Raw genomic sequence first — 26,980 nt, forward strand, 5'->3', positions numbered from 1 at the left:
TAACTGAGACCCCAATTAAAATAGGAGGCAATGGGATTGTATCAGGCTCTCATTGATTGCGCTTTCTAGTATCATCTTGTTTACCACTGGAGCTTTACACTATTAAGGAAAGGGTTGGGCAGAGGTGAAATTTGCACCAAGGGAAGACTGACAGTGAGCCAACCCCCTAGGGAAGAAATGGTTCGACATCAATCCAAAACTGCAGATTAGAGCCAAGGAGTGTCCTAAAGCAGAATAAAAATGAGAACAGAGCCCTTCTAGATAGAAGGCTTTTGCAGCTTCCCTCATGTTTTAACAACATCTTCTTCCACTGGGCCCTCAAAAGGCAGCATCTCGTCTCAATACTTGGTTGAGTCTCAACACTTGGTTGAGACTGTCTTAACACTTGGCTGAGGAGCAGGGAGGGAAAGCTAGCCATAGGGCAAACTTTGGTGGCCTCAGCAGATAAGCCCCCATCATGTGTCAGGGCCCTGAAGAACTGTCAGTTCAGCTTCTCTGCAGTATGAAAGACTTTACCACATACCCCCAGGGAAGACATGGTCTATTAAGAGGCATTTTTTTTCTGAAGAGTTTAGGCAGGCATTTGCAATCTATAAAACAATTAATAAAATCCCAAAAGACAAAACAAGTCATAATTGAGATCTATAAAGGTAACCCCAGAGGCAGGTGTTTTAGATCTAATTCTAAGAGATCTGTAGTATTTCCAAAATGTTAGGCTTCTGGCTGTCTTCTTCCCTAGAGATCAAATTCTCTTATTGCATCTAGAAAAGTAGAAGAGATCATGTGCTGTTTATACCAGATTTGATTTGCTTCTTTCCTTTGTTTATGCTGCAGCTCTTAACATGACAAATGCCACAGAAAGAGGTATTTAAAACCCCAATGTGTGCTGTGCGCTCAGTGATTGCAGTTTTAATACAATTTGTGGTGATCTTGTTCCCGGCATCAGTTCTACTTTTTTGATGCCACTAATAGGTTTGATTTTCTGTCATAAGTAAATTATGACATTTAAAGCCATTCCCCCCACCCAACAAATCCTAAGCCTTTGATAGTCCTGGGGGCTATTTCTGGGAAATTTAAATCTGCATGATTTAATAAGGTGCATGATCTAAATAAAGAGTTTGACTCACTGACTTTGTCTTTAGGAGATATTGTGTTGCATTCTTGTCTAAACATTTCTGTGGGGCTTTTAAAGAATGGCAAAGTTGTCTTTTAGTAGAAGAGCTGTCATACTGTTATCTAAGAAAAGATGTTACATAACAATTATAGTTCTGAACTGAGGCTGCTTAAAATTAACGAACAGATCTTGTCAATAAGGCCTTCTTAAACTGCAATGTTGAAAAAAGTGCTTCTAAGATTAGTCTTAATTTGTTTAAGATAATATTTGAGTGAGATGTTGGCATTGTACTATTTGAGACGAAAAGTTATTATGACTTGAAAGATTCACACTCAAATTGGGGTAAGTGTTTAATCTTATTTTTTAGGTATTAAAATGGCATACATTAAAATGATAAACATACATATGTGAAAAAGGAAAAGCTCTTCCTCTTTAATGCATTCATTCATCCAACAAAGATTCCTTAAGCAAAGTTCCAGGCACAGCCGGGCAAAGGCCCTGCCTTTTACTGGGCATAATTTCAAAATATAACTATTTTGATTCATGCAAGGATGTCAGGGGAAACTATTAGAATTCTACAGCAATATGAAATTTGAATAATTTTACATGCAGTTATTTCCTTCAGAAATCAAGCACCTAATATAATTTTCCAATTTTGGTTAGGATATCAGTTTATATGAATGATAAACCATACAAGGCATGGTTTGTGGAGGCAACCTGACATATTGGTTAATAACACAAGGTCTAGACTCCTCAAGAAAACTGCATGGGCTCCAAATCTAGCATAAACCGAGCTCAAATCCTAGCTCCACCACTAAATACCTGTGTGACCTCCAGCAGGTTACTTAATCTCCTCGTGCCTCAGTTTACCCACTTGTAACATAAGGCTAATGATACTACCTTATAAATTATATGAGGATAAGCTTGTATACTACATGTAAAATTCTTACACATTGATTGGCACAGCTTAAATATTCATAGAAGAGTTATTAATGTGACTAGGGTTAATATAACTTCTGTGCAACAGATGCATTGATTTAAGCACAGTGAAGAGAATTTTATTGAGAATAGAGTTCATTCTTATTACTTATTAATTTTATTGAAAATGAACGGCATTCTTAATTACTTGAAGTTCAATTGGAAGAGTAACCATAGACTTCAAGGGTGGTATGATCTGTAGACACCATATTGCTCAATCCCTTATTTTACAGACAAAGAAACTTGGAGATAAGAAAAATCATTACTTCACCCAAGTTAGCAAATGAACTTGGATGTCTTGATTCTAGACCAGGATATCTGCAACCCCATTCTTGATTCCATTCTTTTTCAGTATTTATGTTGCATAGATCAGTACTCTGGGGAGTTCACATGCTTTAGACTCAGACCTGGGTGTTAATCCTGACTTTAGTACTTACTAGATATGTGAGTTTGGATAGTTTACTTAACCTCTGCAAGTATGTATCCTCATTTGTGAAATGGAGAAATATTACTTAAAGAATAGAGTTCTAAAGTTGACTAAGGTAGCACACACTGGGCGGTAGCTCTTTGAGCTGCTGTTGGTGTTGGTGTCTATTGTTTTCATTGTTACAAAGCTGGGTGATTTCTATCCAGACCACAAGGCTGGTTAGGCTTCTCGAATTTCAGAAATAGAATGTCAGCATTGCCAACTGCTCCTCTGGTTTCCAAAGAACATCAATCTACCCTTAATCAGCAATGCTCAGAAATAGCCATTTGCCAAAAATTTTGTTGAGAATATTGATCATTCCATCACTCACTGCTCCCAAGTAAATCCCAAGTGCAAAAGTTAAGTGCCTGGGGAAAAATAATGAAATAATGATTTCTCCTGAGGAGTTAGCTTTCTGTCTTTCTTCTAATAATGAGAAGTATATGTTTTATTTTCTTTTACTTTATGTTTTGTCCTAGCTGGCCCATATCACAAAATCCAATTTGAAGCTTAGTCATCATATCTGTTACACTAAACCGATCATAAATTTCCTCCTTGATATTAATATCTTATTTCATTTAATTTGTGGTTACATCATTGATTATACTTCAAAATCTCTATGGCAAGAGATAGAAATGACCGAATTGATAGATTAATGGAACTCTTCCCAGAAAGTAGTGCTTCTCAAACATCAATATGCATCAGAATCATCTGAAGACATTATTAAAAGGCCCAGGATACATTTAAACTAATTTAATTAAGATTAATTTAATTAACATTAACTAGCTAATTAAGCCCAGGCTACATCCCCAGGGAATCAGATGCAATAGGTCTGGGCTAGGGTCTTTGAACAACATTCCAAGTGAAGCTTATACAGGTAATCTATTAACTGCACTCTGAGAAACATTTGACTTAATGATTTCTACTTGGGATGCCTTGATCCCAGATGAAGCTTAAAAATTTAAGGAGAAAATTAGCTTACCCAAAAGGAATGGTCGGACATAAAAATGAGGATAACTTCAAATTTATTTGTTGTGTGCCTACCACATTTAAAGGAAAGGAGTATCTCCTAAAGATGCAGAGAAGTATGACATGGTTCCTTCCTTGAAAAATTTTAGTTCAGTAAGGAAGACAGACATGGCAACACGTAATTAAAATACAATATATTTGCAATGATAAAAGTTTGCACAGGAAATATATCTAGGACAGAGGAAGTAGTGAAGAAAGAGGAAAAGCTTCACAGACGTGAGATCCAGCAGATCTATGACTGACAAATAGGAGCACAGCACACAGATCATATCGCAGTGAGGGAGAAGAGAAAACAGAAGAAGAAGAAAAATAAATGCAGATTTAGGGCGGGCCGCGGTGGCTCAGCGGGCAAAGTGCTTGCCTGCTATGCCGGAGGACCTCGGTTCGATTCCCGGCCCCAGCCCATGTAACAAAAACGGAGAAACAGAATACAATAAAACAAGAAAATGTTTAAAAATGTTTCCCTTCCTTCCTTCCTTCCTTCCTTCTATCCTTCCTTCCTTCTCTCTGTCTTTCCTTAAAAAAAAAAAAAAAAAAAAAAAAAAAAAAAAAAAAAATGCAGATTTAGCATGCAACCACAGCCTACCTTTGGCTCATATCCAGTAAAAGATGGACTAGAGAGTTTGGGTATCTCTGGGTACTGCTGTAAAGATCAGAATGAGCTACAGTTTGACTCACAGATTAATACTGATGCTATCCTCTTTGGGAAGTAATTTTTATATGGGTGGATAGCTACCATCGCGCCAGTATAAGAACCTAGAAATGGAAGTCTGTGGCCCTCTTTGGACATGTTGGAAGTAGAGAGAATTTAGGCAACCAAGAGAGCCTGGCATCACTTAAATTAAGGTTGTGATAAAAATAATAAAGTAATAATAGATAAATAAATAAGGGGATGCAAGGGTAGTTCAGTGGTACAATTCTTGCCTGCCATGTGGGAGACTCAGGTTTGATTCCTGGCCTGTGCTCTTCCCAAAAAAGCAAAACAAAACAAAAAATTAAGGTTGTGGCCTCATTTTTTGTTTTCCAGCTAAAATTTCTCATTAGCTAAAAAAAGTAAAAATAAAAATCATGTCCTTGATAAACTTCAGATTATTTAATTGCTGTCAGGTATCTTTCTTTTTTTATGAGATTAGATTAGAAAAAAAGTTATTTAAACTAAATTAGGAATTTTGATGAATGTACCAGGGTTAAAGATGTTAACATGTTGGGTGAAAGTTACATGAAAACTACCTTTGCAACTCTACTGTAAATCTAAACTATTTCAAAAGAAAAGAATTAACATTGAACCAAGAAAGACTTTTGTCCTGGGGTTAAGCAGTCTAGCAACTGTTCCTATTAAAAGCACAAAATACTCTTTTCTTAAAACAATGAAAACAGTGAATCAGAATTGCATTACTTAAACCAGCTTTCTATTAGCTTATGGCCGAAATCCCACTACATTTTCGGAACCAGTTTAACAAAAATATTCTTAGTAGTTGCTCTATCTACATCAGGGCTGAAATAAAAACAAGTTAACTGTGCGTGGCTCTTGTCTGATTTACTTGGTAAACATTTCTTACAGACAGTCATTAACTCCCCATCCATATTTACAAGCGAGAAAAATGTTATTATCTTGAAATCCACAGAAATGTTCCCATCACAAACCACTTTAGAGAACCATGATGTCATAGAGACAGGCCTTACTTTAAGGTCTCAGAGGAGAGAGTCACTGTTTTTGAGATGATGCGGGTGTTTTCTAAAGGAGCTCTCATTCTGATCCTTTTGGAGACAGATTCATGCTGAATAAACCTCCGTGTCCATTGTTCTTGCTTCAAAGGGGACAGAAATATAAACAGTGGCAGCACACCAGGATTGGGTTTCTTGGCTTAAACTACCAAGAAGTCAGGAAAGAGAGATCCAGGTATTTACTTCGAATCGTTAGTATTATTGTCAGGTTTTCTTTTAATGATTGGAAAATAAAAGGAAGTATCTGGTCAGAAACAAAATATCACAGAGCCTCTCCAAGATTATTTTTCAACCATCTTCTGGACAATTCTTTGAAAAGAAAAAAAAATAAAAACCACTTAAATGAGTTTTGTTCTTTGTAGTGCCTGCCTTCTAACAGGCATCTCCAACCCATTTCTATTAAAATACGATGATAAATGAGACAAATATAATCTATGTACGGAGGGATCCATATAACTAAAATAGATCAGTATCCATGTTTTAATAACACAGCCTGAAGAATGGATTTCTTTTTCTACTGACTGTTTCTGCTCTTCTCAGAGAATTCAACTGAGGAGTGGATTTAAGCATATGCTTTTAACACCTAGAAAAAGGGTACTTAATATGCTGAATATCCAGGATGCAACTAGCTAAGATAGGTTGAAATTTAATCAAATAAACAAAAGGCTTCTCCTTTTGAAGTCAGTTGGAGGAACAGTATACATGAATCGGGAAGACACTTAAGAGACAGAAATAGTTCTGAAAACAAGATTTAGAAGACCTGACTTTGGAATTAGTCTCCAGCACTTTCTGAGTGCTGGGTACTTTATTAGCTGCTTTGTACAATCGTTTCGTTTAATATCTCCACAATTCTAGGAGTAGGAAGTTAGTAACTAGATTTTCTGGTTGAAGAAACTGAAGCTCAGAGAAGTACCAGCCCAGATCACACAGCTAGTACACAGTGGGATAAGATTTAAAATCTGCTCTTTTGCGTAGATTGTTGAGAGGGTTAAATGAGAGGGTGCCTTGTAAATGATGAAATATTGTATACAAATGTGAGGAAATGATCCTATTAATATGATTTTGATTTCCCAGTTTCTGAGTATGTCCTTAGGGAAAGACTTTGAATTGTGTTCTTGGCATATCAGATAGTCAGAGATTTCTTTATGAGAGCCCCTCTGAGGAAAATTAGAAACAACTTAGAGAAACAGCACTAAGAAACTTAAGTACAACAATCTTAAAGGAAAGAGAGACAATTTTATTCAAAGACAAACAAAGAGAGTGATTTATATAAATGGAATTATCTATACATTTTCTTCTTGAGAAATACTCCTTGTTTCTTAGGCATTTGCATGAATCATCTTAATCCTTAATGCTTCCGTAAATGGATTCTCACAAAGTAAGAGAAATGATTTGACATTCCAAGTAAAGATCAACTTCAGAAAACTTAGAGTGAAAAATAAATTTAGAGGCAAGGACAATTCAAGCTGAGAATCATTTATAACTTTCTATTTTGAAAAGTTACATTGTGGCATTGACAAGCTTTCTATTTTTGTTTGCCTAATTCAAGAAATGTACACTGTGCTGGACGATTAAACTGCATTTAGAATTAGAAATAGATTAGAAACAATAATGAAGCTTTATGCTTGAAAAAAATTGTGACCTTCCTTTTTGAATGTTTTCTTTGCCATCGAAAACAGGTCATTTGCCCTTTCCATTGGACCCTCACAATAAACTCTCAACAGGCTTCTATTTGGCTTCTATTTATGCAAGTACAATTTCTTTCAATGTCTCCTCTTAATTCTATCAGTTTTGCCTAATATATTTTATTATATTGTTAAGTACATACATTACTTATTGTTGTAGCTTCTCCTTCATGGGTTGTGTTTTTACCTTTGAGCAATTCCTCTTCATTTCTATTAATGTCTTTTATCATAAATTCTGTTTTTCTGACAGGAACATTTTTCTTTTCCTTTCTTTTTTGCTATTTTCCTGTTTCTCCCTCCTATTACTATTATTATTTCTTTCTTTCTTTTTTTTTTTTTGTATTTTTCTTTCCCAGTGCTGTTTTGTAAACAAAATATAGCTAGAGATTTTTTTTGTAATCTAAACCAAAAATCTGTTTTTGGTAAGCAAGCTTAGAGCTTAAATTTATTCTGATAATATTTCTATTATTCTTTAGACATGTTCATCAGCAAATGTTCTGTTTATTATGCTATTTCTTTTCTTTGCTCCTTTTTGTTACTTTTCTGCTTTCTGGTAGATTGATATTCTTTTCTTTATTCTTCACTCTACCCCCCCCCATAAGGATTTTACTGATTTTGAAATTATTGATTACAATTTTATATTTTGATGACAACTTTTACATTTGAACAGTCATAGGTGACTCTATAATTCTAACAAAGTTTATAATCACTCAGTATCTTCTCCAGCCTTTCCTCAAACAAAACAAGAATCTTATCACTCCTTAACTCCCCACTTAGCATCCCTTTCTCTCCCACATCTTTTTCAGTACTGTCTAAAATTTTATCTCCAAAAATTTGAATTGGTATAGCCCATAGTTAAATAGTTCTACCAATGTATGTCACCAATTTCTGTGCTCACTATTACTTTTCATCTCACTTTTTTTTTCATTTTGGCTTAATATTTTCTTATTCTTGCCTACATTCTTCATTATTCGTTTCAGTGAAGATCTGTGGGTAGTAGACCCTCTCTGTAGGTTTGAAAATAACATTATTTTACCTTGATCATTTAGAGGAGTATTGAATCCTAAGCTGACAGAGATTTTCTTTCAGCATTACCCTATGCCAGCTTATACCTACTGTTGAGAACTTTTATGTCATTTTCACTATAATTCTTTGGTAGGCAATCTTTCTTTCCCTTCTGGGGCTTTTCAATTTTTCTGTTAGCCTCTGACAATCAGTACTTTCACTGCCATTTGTCATGGTGTCTGTATTAGTTATTTATTGCTGTGTTGCAAATTACCCAAAATCTTAATAGCTCAAAACAGCAAATTTACTTCAGCGTTTTTACAAGTCAGGAATTCAGGCGTAGCTGGGCCACTCTTTCTTTAGATTGTGGTTACACTCAAGATATTCACAACTGTAGTCATCCGAGAAACTCAAACACAGCTTACTCACACGTGGGCGCAAGCTGATGGGCTGATGAAAAGCCTCAGTTGCCCTCCACATGGGCTCTCCACTCTGCTTGAGTGTTCTGATGATATGATGGCTTGCTTCACCCAGATGAATGATCTAATAGAGAAAACAGAGGAATTAGCAATGATTTTACGAGCTGGAGCTGGAAGTCAAACGTCATGTCTGCCACATTCTATTTGTTAGAAGTGAGTCTAATTCAAGGGGAGAAATTAGACTCCACTTTCAAAAGGAGAATTTGTGGACACATTTTAAAACCTCAACAGTATTGTTTTCTGTTTATTAATCTTCCTATGCATTCATTATGACAGTGGTTTACAATCCCACTGCCCCTTAGAAACAGTAGGTGGTTTTCAAAGACTTCTGTAAACTATAGATTCCCCGGCTCCAGCCAAGAAATTCTGACTCAATAATCTGAGCTGGGTTGCCAACATCTAATTGTTGTTTTCTTATTGTTTTCGTTAACCTTCACAAGTGATTTTGATAAGTTTCAGGTTTTAAAAACCACTATTTTAAAGCATCTGGGGAAATATGGAAAATCTCAACCATTATCTCTTAGATATTCCTTCTTTGCCCTGACCTCTCTTTTCCACCTCTCATACTCCTGTTAAAAAGACATTAAATCCTATCAATCAGGTCTCCCTACCTCTTACTTACTCATTCACATTTGTATTTCTTTCTCTATGAACTGAAGGTTGTGTGGTTTCATGAATACCATCTTTTGATTTACTAACTCTTCTTTTCATGTTATCCAGTCTTGAGTTTATTACGTCTATTGTGTGTTTAATTTGTTAAATTTTTCATGATTACTTGATCTTACTTCAATTCTATTTATTTTTCATTATTTCTCACTCCTTTTATAATAGAAACCATTTCTTTCTTACTTTTTTGAGAGTCTTAAACTTTCTTTTTCCATTGTTTTATTTTCTACCAGAGTGAATTAATCTCCCAATTACTGAATTTTTTTTTCTTTTTTTGCTGTCTTTTTAGCATTTGCCTTCCAAATGTTTTCTGAAATTATAGTTTACCAATGCATCTTGAGTGGGGTTTTCTTATTTTCATCTCCCTAAAATCACTTCTTTTTCCAGTAACTTTTGAGGCTGCCCTCATTCCAGATAAGGCCTCACACAGGTTTAGGTCCTCCATTCTGTACTGGTTGAGGGCTCATTTAGACCTAGTGTCTAGGCCAGCTAAAAGCTTAGCCCTTTTTATGGCTGCAATACCATGACTGTTTCTTCTCACCTCCAAACCTCCATTTTTCACAAGCAAGAAATACCCACTCTGCCCTTTGGGTTCAAGCACTGAATCTCCCACCCCTACTTCATATGGTACACTGCTGGAAAAGTCAAACTTTAAGACCATTCTCTCTGTTCAGAGAACTGGGGCTCAGCAGCTCCTACTTATATATTGTGTTTCTGTTCACTTACGTATTTACTGGGTTTGTCTTTTTAAATAATAAATATACATGTATGTTATTGCAGTGCTCTTGTTCTGGCTAGATAGTTTGGAATTGTGAGCTCATAGCACCATCTTGATTCGCAGTCTTCTTTCCTATAATTATCCTATGTTGTTTTGTAAATTCTGGTTAATATAATATGAAAGAAATAAAACCTGAATATTATTTGAAAGGAAATGTCAAAAGCACTGATATTCAAAGATGAAGTTTTTATACACCTATATAAATACCAAGAGTAGCTATTCCAAGGCTATTTTAACTAATAATAATTGAGTACAGTGCACAAATGAAACACATACTTACACACAAACATATTAATAGTTTTCCTAGTTAGCAGAAATATACTGTTAGAAATTAATTGTATCATAAGATTTCTAAACAGTCAGTCTAAATCCAGAGGTGTTTTCTTAACTTCTATGCTATATGCTACCACATGATTTATTACTTACACTGACTTCGTCTTAATCACTGAGATAAGAAATGGGTTAGGATACCTGGAAGTTCTCTGGAATACTCATGTTCAAAGAAGCACTTTCATACATATCTCAAATTCTTTCCATCATGATTTCAGTATTTGATTATAACTCCGATCCTTCCCAAACCCTTCTCCAACACTCTCCCCAGGTAGGGCTATCCAGATTATATTTGGCTTCACCTCTAAGTTCAATTTACTTGTTTGCTTTTTTCCCTCATGATAATTCCATTACTACCAAGAGGAGGTCCCAATGCCAAGGCAACAAAGAGCAAAGAATGTGCTATTTCATCCTTGGCGGAGATCTCAACTCTACTTAGCCAAATTCTTATTATCTTCTTGGCTTGCCTCACTCTGGGGATCAAAAGAAAGCACACCACGGTCTCCCTGTTTTCTCTTCTGCTTTTGTCTCTTTATCTCGACAAGCTCCACATGATTTATATGGTTTTACTAAATGTATTCCTTTTATTTCTACAAGGTAACCTTTATGGATTTATATAGCAATAAATCTCCTATGAAGCAATAAATCTTTCCTCCAGATTTACTCTCCAACTAATACAATTAAATTGAATAGGAAAATCTTATTTTCTCTTTCTTTGATACAAACTTTCACTTGCAAAACTGGGGAGATAGACCTTAATAAGAGCAAATCATAAAAAAAAAGTTGGGGGATAGTCATCATTTTCAGTGGAATCCATGAACTAACTATGTTATATGACTGCAAAAGAAAGAGGTGCAAATTATGCTCATAGGAATAGAGTATTTAGAATGAGTCTTGCTATTTGAATTTGTGAGGTTCTGTACATTAGCTTCAGGTCTGAGTACCACAAGATAAGACAAACTGGTAAGTTCAAAAGTTAGCAATCAGGATGAAGAACCAGTCCTATCAGCATGAAACATGAAAATATCTGATGAATATTTTTTCTTCCTTGCTTAGTGGGTAGAACTAGGAACTAAGTCGTTTTGGTGATAATTATAGAGAGACTGATTCTGGTTTGATTTAAAGAATATTCTTTCTATTTATTTTTTAACAAAGTTGGTCAAAATGGGTTGTTATTATTATAGTAAGGTTCCCATAAATCAACGTATTCAGGGAAATGATAGATTACTATTTAACTTGGATGTTGAAGTGAAGTGAATAAATTATCTCACAGATTATTCCAATTTTGGCAGCGTCTGATTCTCTATTCTAAATATCCTACAAGACAACCCCAAGAAAGCAGAAGGAAAATGTATCACTAATCTAACTGGCAAACAGTAGTTTATTTCTTTTTTTTTTGTTGTTTAAGTACTTTCTTTTTTTCTAGAAGAGACTGTGCTAGACATTATGGGGAAATAAAAACAACAGAAGTATGATATACTATCCTCCATCCTAAAGATTACAAATCAATTTGGAAGATGAGAACATTGCATTCAACATAAATAGTTAAATGAGCATTTAGCAATTAAATGGGGATAAAGGACTATGAAGCAGAATACTTAAAAATTGATAAATAGTAAGACAATAAGTTCCAAAATCAAGAGGGAATCATAGCAGGCTGGAGCAAGGAGGATATACAGATAAGCTAGGACTCCAATTTGACCTTAAAATGAAAAACCATCTCATACACTGAATGAGTGTATTTATGCTTAAAGAGGTTTTGCATATTATTCTTGGATAATTTTCTCCGATTAAAGTAACCTCAATTGTTTGTGAATGAGTATACAAATACATATATTGATACATAAGCTTATATAAATATGTATGCTTATAGATGCATATTGCATTATGCATAGAAAAAATTTGATAGTCTGTGCATGAAAATGTAATTGTCAATGGAGCTTCTGGATTCTCTCATAGGAAAATGGCAAATATTAAACATTCTTTCATCTCTTGAGTTGGTTCTATTTATCTGCAATGGGGAAATGGGTGCACGTTTTCAAAACTTTGCACTGATTCCAACCCTAAAGACATCAAGCAAAATTAACAATAACAACAAAAACAACAAACTGAAAAATAAGAAAGGAAAATCTGCATTGTCCAGAACTGGGCCTATCCACAAAGAACAAAGTTCAACGTATAGTCCAGGAAAGGGTTGTTGTAGCAAAATTGAAAGGAGACTCTGAGAATTGGCCTACATTGCTCCAGAACCCTAAAAAAGAGTAGTGTACACTAAGGAAATGAAGAATGAATAAAATTCTGAAAAAGTTACTGATATCTTTCAACCTCTGAACTTAAAATTTGGAGTTTAGCAGTTAAGGAACAAATATTCCTCTAGGCGTGCCATGTCTCTTCCAAATGTTCACAAATAGTTATTGGCTGGTGAAAATAAAAAAGGACTCTTTTTGCAAGCTTGGAAACAAGCATAATTGTTCTGGGGACCAATGAGCTAAATTACATATTCTTGCCAAAAAAGAAAAGGAAAAATAAATAAATGAACCTCTTGGAAGTATAGATAATTCTAGAGAATGACACATGGAATGCCTCACTTCAAAATCTCTCTTCTACTACAGATTAGTAGAACCAAGTTTAGAGATATTCAAAGTAACAAGATCTGAAATATCTCCTCCATTCTGTCTGGGGAGAATGGCTGTAAGTCATCTAAAACTAGTTATCTCTGACCCAACAAAAAGTCTTGGCCCTGAAAAATTATTTGTTTACCCAGGAAATAGGTAACTATCAGAGACACAAGGGTACCTTCAAAAGATAAAGTAGCTTCCATCCTAACTTCCCTTAGGATGAACTCACAGGAAATGGAAGAGAGACAAAATCTTACTCTAAGGCCCTAATTTCTAGCTTCCTTCATTCCCAAGTAAAGAGAAAGCACATCAAACTGCATAAGTTGACAACATATAGCCCTGAAGATCATTTTCTAGGGGGAAAGTAAAAACACAGATAAGGTCTGAAGTGGGTCAAAGAAAATTCAGCCAGAGACATGGCTATTTCTGCCAAAGAGATGTATAAATTGGAGAGACAAAATTTGAAGGAAGAACTATGTACAAATTCAAGAGCAAAAGAAAGTGATAAGGAAACTCATACGAAATACAGAAGAAGAATCAGTTGTCAAAGTAAAGTAATTATTAAAAAATTAGACATTAAATATGTCATACTCTCAAATAAATTAAAGAACATCATAAAATAGAGCCTGAATCTGATGTGAAGACAACAGAATAACTTGAAAATTGAGAAGGTAGAGTAAGTAAAGAAACTGAGAGTGAAATTAATATGATTAAATAACTAATTGATGTATTAGAAACAGCAAGAACAAACTTATATTGTAAAATCAATGATGTGTGCAACAAGTCTGGGCTTGCAGAATTAATATGAAAACAAAAAAGAACAAAATCAATTGGAAAAAATATCATTGATGGATCTCGGAGGTGCCTCCCTTATCTTTTAGTAGCCACCCTGATTTTCACTTGGCTATCTTCATGTACTCCATGAAGCCCATGATATTTGGGGGAAGCCAACATAATTCATCATAGGATTGATTCATGTGGTTTAAATCCATGGCTAATTGACAAAACTCCATTTTGGCCTTGGCTATGGTGGTTTGTTCTAGGATTGGCATATGAACCAATTGGAAAAATTAAAATTGTATGGACATTTGGGGAGCCCTTCTGGAAATGAAGCATTATCATTCTTCTGAAATCTTTTGGAAGAACACTATTCTCTCTCCTTGGATCTCAACAAAGAAACATGTAAACCTGGGAGTTGTCGGCTCATAACCATGACAGAGAAGTTGTTTTTCATCCATTTCCTATCATATTCTACAACCATAAAGTTTTTCAAAAAACATATGTTTGGGTGGGCCACAGTGGCTCAGTGGCAAGAACGCTTGCCTGCCATGCCAGAGGACCTGGGTTCGATTCCCGGTGCCTGCCCATGTAAAAAAAAGTTAAAAAAAAAAACACATATGTTTGTATATCCACATATTAATGCTGTAAATATATATATTTTAAAAACTAACATTGGTTGCCTCTGAGTGAGAGCACTTGGTGGCTATGGAAAAGAGAACTTTTCATTATACACTCCTTCTTGCCTTTTGAATTTTATATAATGTTCATGTATTTCCAATTCAAATTATAATTTCCAAAAGTATAAATATTTTCTGAATTCTTCCCAAATTTATAAAGAAGGGCTCATTGCTATTATTATCTGAAAATGTCTATTAGAAATAATTAAAAGTGTAAAGAAGGAATGGAAAAACTGATAAAGGAGCCAAGTTCAAGTGTAAAAGTTCTTATTAAATGAGGCTAGCAGAGCATAAGATACTGGGGAGTCATGAAACTATGTTTAACTAGAAGGACATGCCCAGACCAAAGGTACTCAAATTTAAATTTAATGATCCCTTTGTTCAAGGGTACATTTGACAAACAACCTCTAAGTGTCCTTTTACTATAAAATATATGCCATTTACAAGTTTTAAGTAGTCTTTGACCTCAATATAAAAAATAAATGAAAAAGAATATGCTATTGACTTGGTTGGTGAAAGCAGGGAAAGTTCAGCAGTTCAATATAAATGAGAAATAATAAATTACTTCACTTCAGTAATTAATTAATAAATTACTTTAGTGTTACGTGTAAATATGAGGCCTTCTCAATATGATGCTTGGCTAGCACAGAGAACTTGATACTAAAAAACTGGGATTGGATTCCTGGCTCTGCACCTGTGGCAAATCTCTGAGCCTCTGATTCCTTGTTTGAAAAATGGGCCTAATAATATCAATTATGCTCGATTACAGAGATATGACAAGGATAAAATGGCATAACACATAATGTGCATAATCTGTAAAGAAACATGCAAACATATTCTTATCATTAAAAGTAGTGAATAGTAGCATTATTATTTTATAATTATAAACAAATACTGCCCTCGGTTTAATCATTAATTCTAAAGAAGGGCTAAACTGACACGAACAAATAAGTCTTCAGGATAAAGTAACGAGCTGCACATGGAATCAACATCTGATAAGTTGTATTGAACATTTTGGAACAATTAATTTGATTTTTATTGTCTCTCTTCTAGGGTTTTTTAAACTTAGAAATCCTCCGTCCTTTACACTCACTTTAGATATTTTTACGTTATCCTTTATGTATTGAGTCGCTAATAGTTTCTAGAAGCCATTGATTTGCTTGCCTCTAGCCTCTGGGCATTGAAACGGAAGAGCAGAACCGTGTTTGTGAGTAGGTTCTATTCTGCAAAAACCCCCTAATCCTCTGTTTAATACAACATGGGTCTATTACCATAGAAATGATAGTTGAGATTCCAGATTCAACATCACTGGCTCCACAGCAGGGCCTGGTAAGAAGAGAAGCCAAGTTAGAAGGGAGAACGCAACTGATCAAAACAATAGGCAGTCTGTTGCCTTGAAAGAAAGAGTCATTGTCAACGTTAAAATAAAAATGCATGAATGATCTATGTTTTGAAGTATGCTGTAGTTTATTTTCTGTACAGTCCTGCCTGACTAAAAGTAATGATTTGAAATTGTACGGCATTTAATAGATTGCTTGTAAAGGGTCAGTATTTTCCCTTTTGACTGCATTTGTTCCTTATCGAAAGAAGAAACAAGATTCCAATTAATCATATTGCACGACTGATCTTTCTGTTGTCAAAGATTTCCCTTTTCATGATGTATTGTTGTTTGTTTTGTTTTGTTTCTATTAATAGAAGAAAGCGAACCAGAGCAAGATTCTAAAGGTATTTTATTTTCTTTCTGCATTTTTAAACATATGATTCCATTCAATTGTTTATTAATTTTTTTTTTGCTAACCTTATAAATAACTGTGGCAATTTAAAAAAAAACTATGTATGGGAAAATTGTCATAGCATTTAACAGAGTATTATTAGCTATGTTGCTTTATTATAATTTTCTTATTGAATTTTATATTTTTTAAGAAAAGACTGGGTCAAGAGAACTGTTCAAAACAGGTGTCCCAAATTCTGAAAGTATAAACAAAATGAAATGACATAAATCAACATAGTTGTATAAATCTCCCACAGGTTGCGATAGAAAAGCTACCCTTTTACTAAAGACTTTTTTCGGTTTACAATTTTTGGAGAAATGTTAAAATGTCAAGTGCCAGCTTAGGTTTTTATTGTTATTATTTCAAGAGCTCAGGCAGTATTATGTCATTGCTCCAAATCAAACTAAACCAAACAAAATCAAGTCCAACTCATTTTAATTGCATACAGACATATCCATTGAATGGAATATGTTTAGAAGAAAGTAGTGGGAAATCAACTGTGTTTGGGAAATCCTAATGTAGAACAAGCGCTTTCCCCATCAGACTTCCTTTAAAGAAAGCATCTTTCTTTCATTCTAATGAAGACCCAAACTTTGTATTCTAAATTTGATAGTTTTTGGATGAAATTCAAGAAGTTCCTATGTAATGCGGTTTGATTCTAGGAATAAACCTTAGGCTAGTATTAGGTAAAACAGCACCACCTTATCTTGGTATTTCAAATAAGGGTTTCTAAGGTGTTTGACTATTTCTAAACAAATTTGTTTACAACTAAATTTGTAAACAAACTGAATTTGTTTACAACTAAATTCAGGTAGAATCATGTCACCTGGTCCTATGTGAGCTATTTTTTTCTTTTGCCCCAAAGTCATTCCCATTAGTAACTGCTGGTTTGAATCATGTAACCTAAGAAACCTCTCTAAGAGGATAGCTAGAAACGAACAAAAGAAAATAAAGCCCATGTGAAACTTATTTTGTCCTTTGAAATAATTGCTCAGATATAAACTTAGAAGGGACTATGTGATACTCTGGCCCTATTCCCTTATGCAGAAAAGAGAGGTAATTTGCCTCAAACCAAACTGCCAGTTAATTTCAGGACATCATTTAGGTGGCCTGCCAGAATACATATATATATATATTTATACATATTCCAGAGGGAGAAACAACCAACAAACAAATAAGTAGGTACGGGATGGTGATAAGTGCTATGGAGAAATGTAAACAAGGCTAAAGGATGGCCAAGTGGTAGAGAAAGCTTCACTGATGAGATGACATTTGAGTGGAAACCACAAAGACATTTTTAACTTTCTTCGAGGAGAGAGGGAAGTTGGAAGAAAGTGTGGGGACTGCCTTTCAATACCGAAATAAACAGAGAATGTTCTATTTTATCTTTTGGAAAGAATGTGGCAGTGCAGGAGAAAGCCCCTTTCTTTGAACCACTGCTCTTTTTCCTCTTAACCTTCTGGATTTAACAATTAAACCTATAGTCAACCATGGGTATATCTGCCCCCGTGGGGTTATCAGCCTCTCAGCACAGTCTCACGTTCATTAACTCCCCACCTAATCCCAAAAGTGATCCTTTTTGTAGCCCCTGTTCCATACTGGAACCCACTGAAGGTTCTGATGTCAGTCAGGGTAGCACATTAATTAAATTAACCTCAAAGTCACACTGAACTCTGCAATAATAATTGACTCTATTTCATTTCCCATCTTACATATTTGCCTAGCTGTGTTATGCAATATAAATAATCAGAGGTCTTGCGGCGAGCCCAAATGGCATTCCAAATAACATAATACCAGCCAAAAAAAAAAAGAACATGTAAATCAGAGCAAATCGCAAATCGACAAAATTTTGTTCACTAAATTTTCAAAAAGAATTTAAGGTCCCCAAGTTTAAAATCTTGCCTTTATAAATTAGAGCAGAAAAAATTAATTCAGTTCTCCTTTTTCCCCACTTTCTTATTCTACTCATCTTCAGCCAGAAGGGTTTCACTCAGGTTCAAGCATACAAAGTCAGTTTCACTCTCAGCATCTGCGGTCTCCACTTTCCCAACACCTATGAGATTAAAATCATCCAACTCCAGATCTTCCCATGATCCTGCCTTATTAAGAGTCTCAGAGGCAACAGAACCCATAAGATCATCACTGCAGTACCCGCACACTCAAAACATTCAGGACACAGAAGCAAAGCCCCAAATCCTCCAAGAGCCACCACAGCCATGTGAGGTGCATGGACTCGAGTAGGTTGTGCAATCTGGGTCTCTATTATCATTACCTGCAAACATTAGGAAAAAAAGAGAGAATATCCAGGTGCTACTTTGTTAGCACACCAGCCAGTCTGTGCTAGTTGTCAAGCCTCTTCAACCCACGAACTTAGACTCACCTGGGAGAAATCCATCAAGAGGTTTGGAACCACAGCACATCTGGTGGAAATGTACACTGCCTCCGAGTTCTCTTGTGTTCTTGATAAGTTCAGAATTTCCAACAGAGTCAGCCTCTGTCACTTAGTCATATATATTTATATATATATGTGCATGTGTGTTTATTTTTTAACAGAGAAGTAGGTTTATAGAAAAATCATGAAGAAAATACTGAGTTCCCATATATCCCTGCCCTATTATTCATACTTCTCCTTAGTGTTACAATTGATGAAAAGTTATTATAATTGTACTATCAACTATAATTTATAGTTTACATCAAGGTTCACTGCTTCTGTTGTATAGGCCTACAGGTATTTAAAAAAATGTTATCCTCATAACACATACACAACTTAAAATTTCCCCTCCTACCCACCCTCATATAATTCAGTGCAGTAATTTATGTCCTCAATGCCAGGTCCCATCATCACCATCCTGTCACCTAGTCCTGATTGTCATTTCTTCTGGCAGAACCTCAGACCAAGCCCTAGGCATTAGCACGCACAGTGTCCTGCGTGGAGCCCGCCCCGCTGACCACAATGGCTGTGCTACTTCTCGAGCTGTGGAATTTTCCAGGCTGTAAATAGTGCCGGCTAGGGACAAAGTTCCCTGTATCCCACGTTCCATTTCAACTTAGAACCATCCTCCGCAGTTTTGATCTAAAACTGTTGTAGGTATTTCTGAAGCTCCTGGGACTAATACTTCTGCCAAACCTTTCTCCTCAGAACCCCTGCCTTGATTCAGTTTTAAATTTTCCAGTAATTTAGCCTATTTCAATGGCAGTAGAATCATATATCACCATTATGTGATTTTTCTGGAGCTGTGGGTAGGACTCTAGAATTTCCTTTAGCTGCTTTTTTGTCTTAGTCAATTTAGGCAGGCTCGGCTGCAATTCATTTTTCTGTTTTTATATTATTAAAAAAATTTCAGTCTTACACAAAAGCAAATAGTATAGTAAACTACCATGCTCCCATCACTCAACAGCAAGAATTATCAACATTCTGACATTTTTGTAAGGAATTAAAAAAAAAAAACCATAACCATAATACCATTTTCTTTACACCAACCCATCCCCAATGATTAACCCTAATTTCTTAATATGTTCTGTTAACCAGATCTGCTCAACTTTTATCTGCCTGTCTCAGAAATGTCTTTTTACATTTGGCTTATTAAGTAAGGATCCAAACAAAAGCCACACATTACATTTGGGTCATGTGTCTCTCTCTTTTCCTGATGCCATTTATTTATTGAAGTAACTAAAAATCTGCCTTGTTATTTTTCCTACATTCTGGATTTGGTTGAATTGCATCCCTATAGCGTCATTTAAGATTCCTTAACCCCCTACTACCTGTAGATTGCTAACGAGAGTCAAGACTTAATCAAAAGCAGCTCAATTTTGTTTTCTGGAAGGCAAATTCAGTTGCATTCTTAACATTTGATCCTGCTTCTTAACTTAATTGCTTTCTAACCCACACATGAGACTTACACTATTGCCTTAAATGTTATATTTTTCCTGCTTTCCCCTACCCCTGGCTTTCGGACCCAATGTTTGTATTTCTAATATTCTCTTCTAGATTCTCTCTTTTGAAGTTCTCAATAGGAAAAGATAGGAAGTTGAATTTGTCTGGATCTGCAAAAGGCATCCAGTTTTCAAAAAAACATCTTTGCTTTTCTTTCCTTGAAAGATGTAATCCTTTTAAGAGGTAGTCTACAATTAGACCAACTTCTAACATAGTTCTAGACTTAATCTATTGTTGTCCTGCATACCTCTCCTTAATATATACTTCCTGATGTTTCCCTTTCAGTTTCAAACTCTACAAATTCCAATTAACTAGAGGAGCTAAGTTTCAAAACATTGTGTTAATTGAGGTATACTAATATTATGTTCTGTGCTTAGGTTTGGGCAAAATAAAAGGCAGGAACCTAAAATATTATATTTATTATATAAAGGGCAATCAAAAATATTTCATAATAGAACACTGGATTTGAAGACCTGAGGCCAGGTTTGCCACTCATCCATTTTATTACCTTGGGAAAGAAACTTTAAATTAACTGGACTTCAGTTCCCACATTTGGAAACTAGAAGCAAGAAACTAGTCAATCTCTGAAGTTTAATGATCATATTACCCTACATAACCTTCAATTTATTGTACCTCTGAGCCTTATCTCAACACTTTAGGTAAAATTCCTGCTTTTATCAAAAGGACTTCTTCCTTAAATCAATAGAGCCTCAGCCTCAGAAAGCAATATAAATTTTCCCCATTTTACCTAAAACATTATTTTTCTTTTTTTGCTTGATATGCTTATCTCATTTTCTGAGAAGTTTGAAAGATTTTATCTGTCTTTCCACTGTGATACAATTTAAGGTGTCAAGCATTCATTAACGATTTTGTTCACTGAACAAAATTCTAGCACATGCTAGCTCTGACCGGGTACTCCTGTGGGTACCGAATACAGCAGTGAACAAAACAGGCAAGGCTTCTGTGTTCAGAAAACCCACAATTTAGTGAGGGAGGCAGACAACAAACAAGTACAAAATAAATAAGATCATTTCAGAGAGTGGTGAGATCTGAAAAGATAAAAGCAAAACAAAATAAAACAGGTTGATGAAAAAGTGAATGGGGGAAGGATGGGCTTTATGTTGGGTGATCAATTTCTGTTGGGTGATTTTCTGGGAAAATATCACTTCAACCAAGACTTGAGTGATATCCAGTCCCTCCATGGGAGGATCTGAGGAGTGAGTGTTCCAAGCAAAGGAAGAGAAAGGGCAAGCTCCTGGCCTGGGAACCAGCCTGAAGTCCTGGAGTAGTGAGAAATGCAGGGTGGTAGCTAAGGGGCCTAGAGGCCAGGGCATGGGGTTTGGTACTACCTTTAAGACAGTGGGAAACACTGAAGGGTTTCACACAGTAGAATGTGAGCTGATCTGCACTTTTTTTTTTTTTTCGCATGGGCAGGCACCGGGAATCGAACCTGGGTCTCTGGCATGGCAGGCGAGAACTCTGCCACTGAGGGATTTGCACTTTTTTAAAGACCACTCTAGTTTGAGAATTCCTTCTTGGAGAGTCACTCACCACTTTTGTCTTCCTAACAGTTTTTGCCAGAATCCTGCGGGCTCCTGAAACCCACAATACTACCTTTGGCTCCTCCGTGACCCTGCGCTGTACAGCAACAGGCATCCCTGTCCCCACCATTACCTGGCTTGAAAACGGGAACACTGTGAGTGCCCACTATGTAGGGACTTGTCTGGGATAGACTGTACAGTTTGTAGAGTTACCCTGCTCTCTGTAATCAGCCTCATCTGCACCTTCTGGTTTTGAAGTCTTCCAGTATCATTGGCCATCGAAGCCCCTGCCATAGAAATGGAAATCTAGGGCTTTCCTTCTTTCTTGGTGCCTTATATACAAAAAATCAAGTTCTCTGCTTGTGCTTTTGCATCAAGTGGGATTGGTAACAACGACTTCCCACACAAGTCAAATAATTTTCATAAAACTCATTAAATGAAAGACAGATGTGTTCACTGCTGGGAAACACTTGAATGAAAAGTAATCGAGAACTAGAACTCATGTCTCTCAGGTTAACATTCTTTTCAACATTTTTAATAGCGATAATAATAAATGTATATTGTGATTACTGTGAACCAAGCCCTGTTCTAAATATTTTATGTCTAAGCGTTAATTGATTCATTCTACAAATATGTAGTGAGCATCTACTGGGAATCAGGCCTATTCTAGGCCCTGTGAATACAGCAGCAAACAAAACAGGAAAATTCTTTGCCCTCATAGAGCTTATATTCTGGTAGGGAAAGAGATAGTCAAATTGAATGTGGATAGTGTTAGGTGCTATGGAGAAAAATTAAGCAAGAAAAGACAACAATATAATTTTAGGAGAAAGATTGCATTTTCAGTAGAGTAGTCAGGTTAGGCCCATTAAGAAGGATGAATTTGAGCAAAGATCCAAAAGAGGTGAAAGAGAGTACCATGTAGATAATTGGGTAAAGAACAAGTGCGAAGTCCTTTAGATAAGAGGACACATGATGTTTTGGAGAAGCAGCAAAGAGGCCAGTATGGCTGGTGGAGAGCGAGCGAAGAGGAAAGAAGTAAGGGGTATATGTAATGGTGTAATGGTTGTGAATTATATATGCAAGCATAGGTCACTGAAACAACTTTGGCCATTATTTGGAGTGAGATGGTTCACCATAGTAGGACTCTCTATGTTGTCTGTTTTTCCTCTGTTTCTTGTTCATGTGTCTTGTTTACCTATATTCTTAATTACCTTTGGTCACCTACTATTCATTGTATTAGGATAAAAATCAGGAACAAATTTAAGGTCTATATGGATGCACTTTCCTCCAAAAAGGAGTTGTGTTTTATTTGCCTCCACCAGGAACCTAGGACTAACTACTAGTCTGGGACCACCTCTGAACAAAGTTCAAGGTCTTAAGCTCCTTGGTCAACCAGATGATTAGCATGGGCGGAAGTTCCTTTTGTGGGTCATTTCACTTGTAGATAACTTCCTGAGGTCTGATTCTTTGAGATCTTAGTTTAGTATATCTTCTCTTACACTTCTCACCTTTATAGGCCTGAGTTTTTATTTCTGTCCCACCCCACAGGACCGTCTAAAGGAAACTTTAGATTTTCTAGGATTAGAAAACCCTCTCAGAGAAAATGAAGGCTTTCAAATTTGTTATATTGATTAAAAATATTTTGTCAATATTTTTCATTGTTTTAAGTGTAAAAGTTGGTCTAAATAAACTAGCATATCAATATCTGAAATAGGAACCTTCATAGCTTATTATATATTATTATATTTTATAGATTTTAACCCCTTATCTACTTCATGTTTGGTTTGTACTCAGTTTCCGATATTCTTTAACACACTGAGAAAATTTATTCTTATTTTTTTATTTTTTAATAAGTGTTTTCAATAGAAATAGATTTTAAAATTAATAAGATGCCTGTAATCAATTTTTTTTTTGGCATGAGTGGGCTCCAGGAACCAAACCCAATCTCCGGCAATGGCAGATGAGAATTCTGCCACTGAGCCACCATTGCCCACCCTGTAATCAATTTTTTAATGGACATGTAATTTTTCCACACTTTTAATTACAAATTTTTATCCATATGTTGAGCCGTTCTTTCAATTTTTTAAATACATTGTCTTTTTGTTTAATTACATCACCTTAATTTTCTATTACCTTATTAGCATTACTGTATCTATTTCAAAAACAGAAATGGACTATTTCTTTTAGTGGTCTCTTATGGTCAGGTTTTGTTAACAACACTATGCAGTTCTGATGGTTAATTTCAGGTGTCAATTTGGCCAGCTAATGGTGTACATCTGATCAAACACAGGCCTACTTATTGCTGTGAAAATATTGAGTAGGTAGAATTTGCATTTATAATCAACTGATTGCATCTATAATGGTCATAAGAGATTGTTCTCAGCAATGTAGGTGATCTCCTCATTCAATCAGGTGGAGGTCTTAAGAGTTAAAACTGAGGGTTTCAGAGGTCTGAAGAAGAATTTCTGCCTCAATTTCAACGTTGGCTCTTGCTAGAATCTCTAGCCAGCACAGCTTCACCTGGGGAATTTGAACTAAGGGCTTTAATATCTTTACTGGGATTCCTAGGCTGCAGCCTATTCTCCAGAGTTTGGACTGGCCAGCATCCACAGTCATGGAAGCCAATTCCCTATAGTAATCCTTAGAAAAATATACATATAACCTTTTGGTTCTGTTTCTTTGAAGCACCCCAATACACCAAACATTATAGAATTTGTATATTTTCTTTTGATATAGAACATCATATACTAAAAACTTAAGAGTATGTTCTCTTTACACTTGGAATCTAGACATTTTACTGGGATGTATCTTGATCCATATCTGCTTTAAATGTCTGTACGGCGGAACTTGAGATGCAAATCTCTCTTAAGGAACATTTTTCCTTTACTATATCTGCTATTATTGCTTCTTGCGTCTCTATATTTTTCTCTATTTAGACTTCTATTAAATGAATTTCCCTTAATAGCTCAGTCTCTTTTTTTTTTTCTGCTCTGCATATTTTCAGGGGTAGGGGTGGATGAAAAAGGGGAATCTATTTATTCTGTTATTTTTTTCTCAGGCTCTAATGCCTAACATATATGTTCACCATAAGAACCCACTTCAGAAAATCTCAATTACAAGCTGTAGCCCAGAGGCAGATGCCTCAGCCTGAGAATCTGTGCATACAAATAGCTCCCAAAGTCATTTAACTACCTTACTCAGGGCCTGCTGTCTGAGCTGTGGAATTTTCCATGACTCTGTAGGGAAAATTTATCATCCTCTTCTTAGGAAACCTTTTGTGTTAGGTTTTGGCTACTTAGTTGATATTCATTTTTCTATTAGTCCTATCCCATCTCTTTATATTTCCCAGAAACTGCTCAAAATTTCTGCTCCTTTAATGTTGATATCCTTCCAGCTTTCTATTGATACATTTGTACTAACTTTAGATTTCATTTCTCTTTTGGGATTTCAGGAGGAAAAAGAAAAGTTAAACAGGAAGGCTAAGGTTTTATCATTGTAACTCAGATGTTGAATAAGCATAACTTTTATGTAATACAGCATTATTTTTCACTCCGAGCTTTTAAATTTATTCAGCAGAGCTAGTTCTTTTCCCACCATCGGGTCCTCCCTCAAGCAGGCTCTGTAAGTTTTTCTGGCCAATTTTATTTGATTTTAAATCATGAATACCATCTCATTTTAGTCATTTTAAATGCCCGGTCCTAAATAATAACCCAGATCTCCAGCTTCATTCATAGGAGAGATATTTCCCTTTCTTTCTTCCAGGTACAATTGCAGATATCCTGCCTGCCTTCCAGAAAAGGTTTACATTGGCTCCTTAGCTCACGGTTACTCATTCTTTCCCCTGCTCGCTAGCTGCTATTCATGACTCTTACAGGGTTGGGATGGGAGGAACGAAGGAGAAATAATTGGAGTAGGGGAGTTCTAATTTAACTGACACTCTTGTAAGCTGGTTTTACACCTTCCCTACCTGACAGGTATTTAAAATGGTTTCCTCCCTCACGGAGACAGTCATGATTCTTTAGAGACAACCATTGGGAACATTCGAGATGATACCAGTGATAGATTTTCCTCAGGCAGGTCATCTTCCTCCTAGCCCGGATTTGTCAGTGAACGTAAAGTAGCTCTGTTGGGGGCCCATCATCTCCCTCAAAGGTTCTCTTGGGTGGATTTAAAATAACTCCAAAACGCATCTTTCATAAAACTTTTGCACCCACAAACTCTAGGAGTCCCAACCGTCCTACAAAGTCACCTCGCCTTTGCTTATCCCATTGGAGCTGCTAGACAACCTGACTCTGCCCTTTAGATTTTATAACAATCAGATTCTAATCCGCTGTGTCTCCTAATTGCAGGGGACATATGTCAACTCTCTAGGTGACCCTATTGAGATCCCTCTTTCGTGCCTTAGGGGGATTGGATATATGTTCAACACTGTCCTTTATGTGGGGTGGGGATGTCTCCCAATACAACTAAACAACTCAAATGTTGTTTTTAGTAATCTAACTGGTTCTCAGATATTTTCATTTCTCAGGGGCCCAAGGAGAGTCTTTGTCCAGCTTTTTGCTGTTTTGGCTGCAATAGACATACATCGTCATATTACAACATGTAAACAGCATTTTAAAGTCAAAGGAATGTTCCAAAGGAATGCAACCAGCCCAGCAGGAAAATGGAAGACTAGTTTTTTGAGAAGGCAACACCTTATGGTATGATTCAGATTGTATTAAGCATGATGTCAACCCAATCTGAGGCCCATGTTTTGTGGGCTTGAATGACTACATATTCCCATGACCTTCTCTTATCCAGAATGAACTCAAAGATTCTCATGGTGGTTCTTAATTTTTTCCATAACATATTTATTAGTCCTAAATGCTTTTTATTATTCTCTTTTAGACCATTATAAGATTCCTCATCTAAATTAAATATCAGCCACTAAAACTAGGGCGCATATCTGAAAAGCAAAAGAAAGCAGAATAAAATACAGACTTAAATGCAGAGGCTTATTGTATTGTCCTCTAGCATACTGTCCTTGGCATACTGTAGGCTTTAGAAGAATTTTGCTGCATAAAAGAAAGATAACCTTAAGACACATCTATATAAGAAGTTAATTTGTATACTTTATTTTGCTTTAAATAAAGGTAACTGACATAAAGTGCCAGAAAGCTAAGAGGGAAGTAGGTTCAGAAGACTGGGAGTAAGGATGTCCAGTCCTGTCCCCTTATTCAAAGGATTCTCAAAAAGCTAATGCTGTGTTCTGTATTTGGACCATGCTCCAGCCCTGCCTCTGGAATGCGGTGGGTCCTAAGAGGACTGTTTTGCTGTGGTCTTTTTTTTTTTTTTAACATGGGCAGGCACCAGGAATTGAACCCAGGTCTCCAGCATGGCAGGTGAGAACTCTACCTGTTGAAC

The 26,980-nt window shown here is 35.9% G+C and overlaps 1 protein-coding gene and 1 long non-coding RNA gene across 3 annotated transcripts in view; one reads left to right on the forward strand and one right to left on the reverse strand.

Moving 5' to 3' along the window:
- The window catches only part of MUSK (muscle associated receptor tyrosine kinase), a 113,913-nt gene that overhangs the window by 31,954 nt on the left and 54,979 nt on the right, over positions 1–26,980 (forward strand). The window contains exons 6-7 of one of the 2 annotated variants that reach the window (XM_077141665.1): positions 16,026–16,055; positions 21,608–21,732. In XM_077141665.1, coding sequence (XP_076997780.1) covers positions 16,026–16,055; positions 21,608–21,732 — 155 coding nt within the window. The remainder of the gene's footprint in view (positions 1–16,025; positions 16,056–21,607; positions 21,733–26,980) is intronic. The other variant, XM_077141673.1, reaches the window with a different exon arrangement.
- LOC143667442 (uncharacterized) overlaps positions 8,158–26,980 on the reverse strand; it is a 71,276-nt gene continuing 52,453 nt past the window's right edge. Inside the window, exons 2-3 of the long non-coding RNA XR_013168044.1 lie at positions 15,602–15,656; positions 8,158–8,545 (exon numbers count right to left, since the gene is read on the reverse strand). This is a non-coding gene — a long non-coding RNA (uncharacterized LOC143667442). The remainder of the gene's footprint in view (positions 8,546–15,601; positions 15,657–26,980) is intronic.

This window comes from Tamandua tetradactyla, chromosome 2, assembly GCF_023851605.1.
Source record: "Tamandua tetradactyla isolate mTamTet1 chromosome 2, mTamTet1.pri, whole genome shotgun sequence".
Classification (NCBI taxonomy): domain Eukaryota; kingdom Metazoa; phylum Chordata; class Mammalia; order Pilosa; family Myrmecophagidae; genus Tamandua; species Tamandua tetradactyla.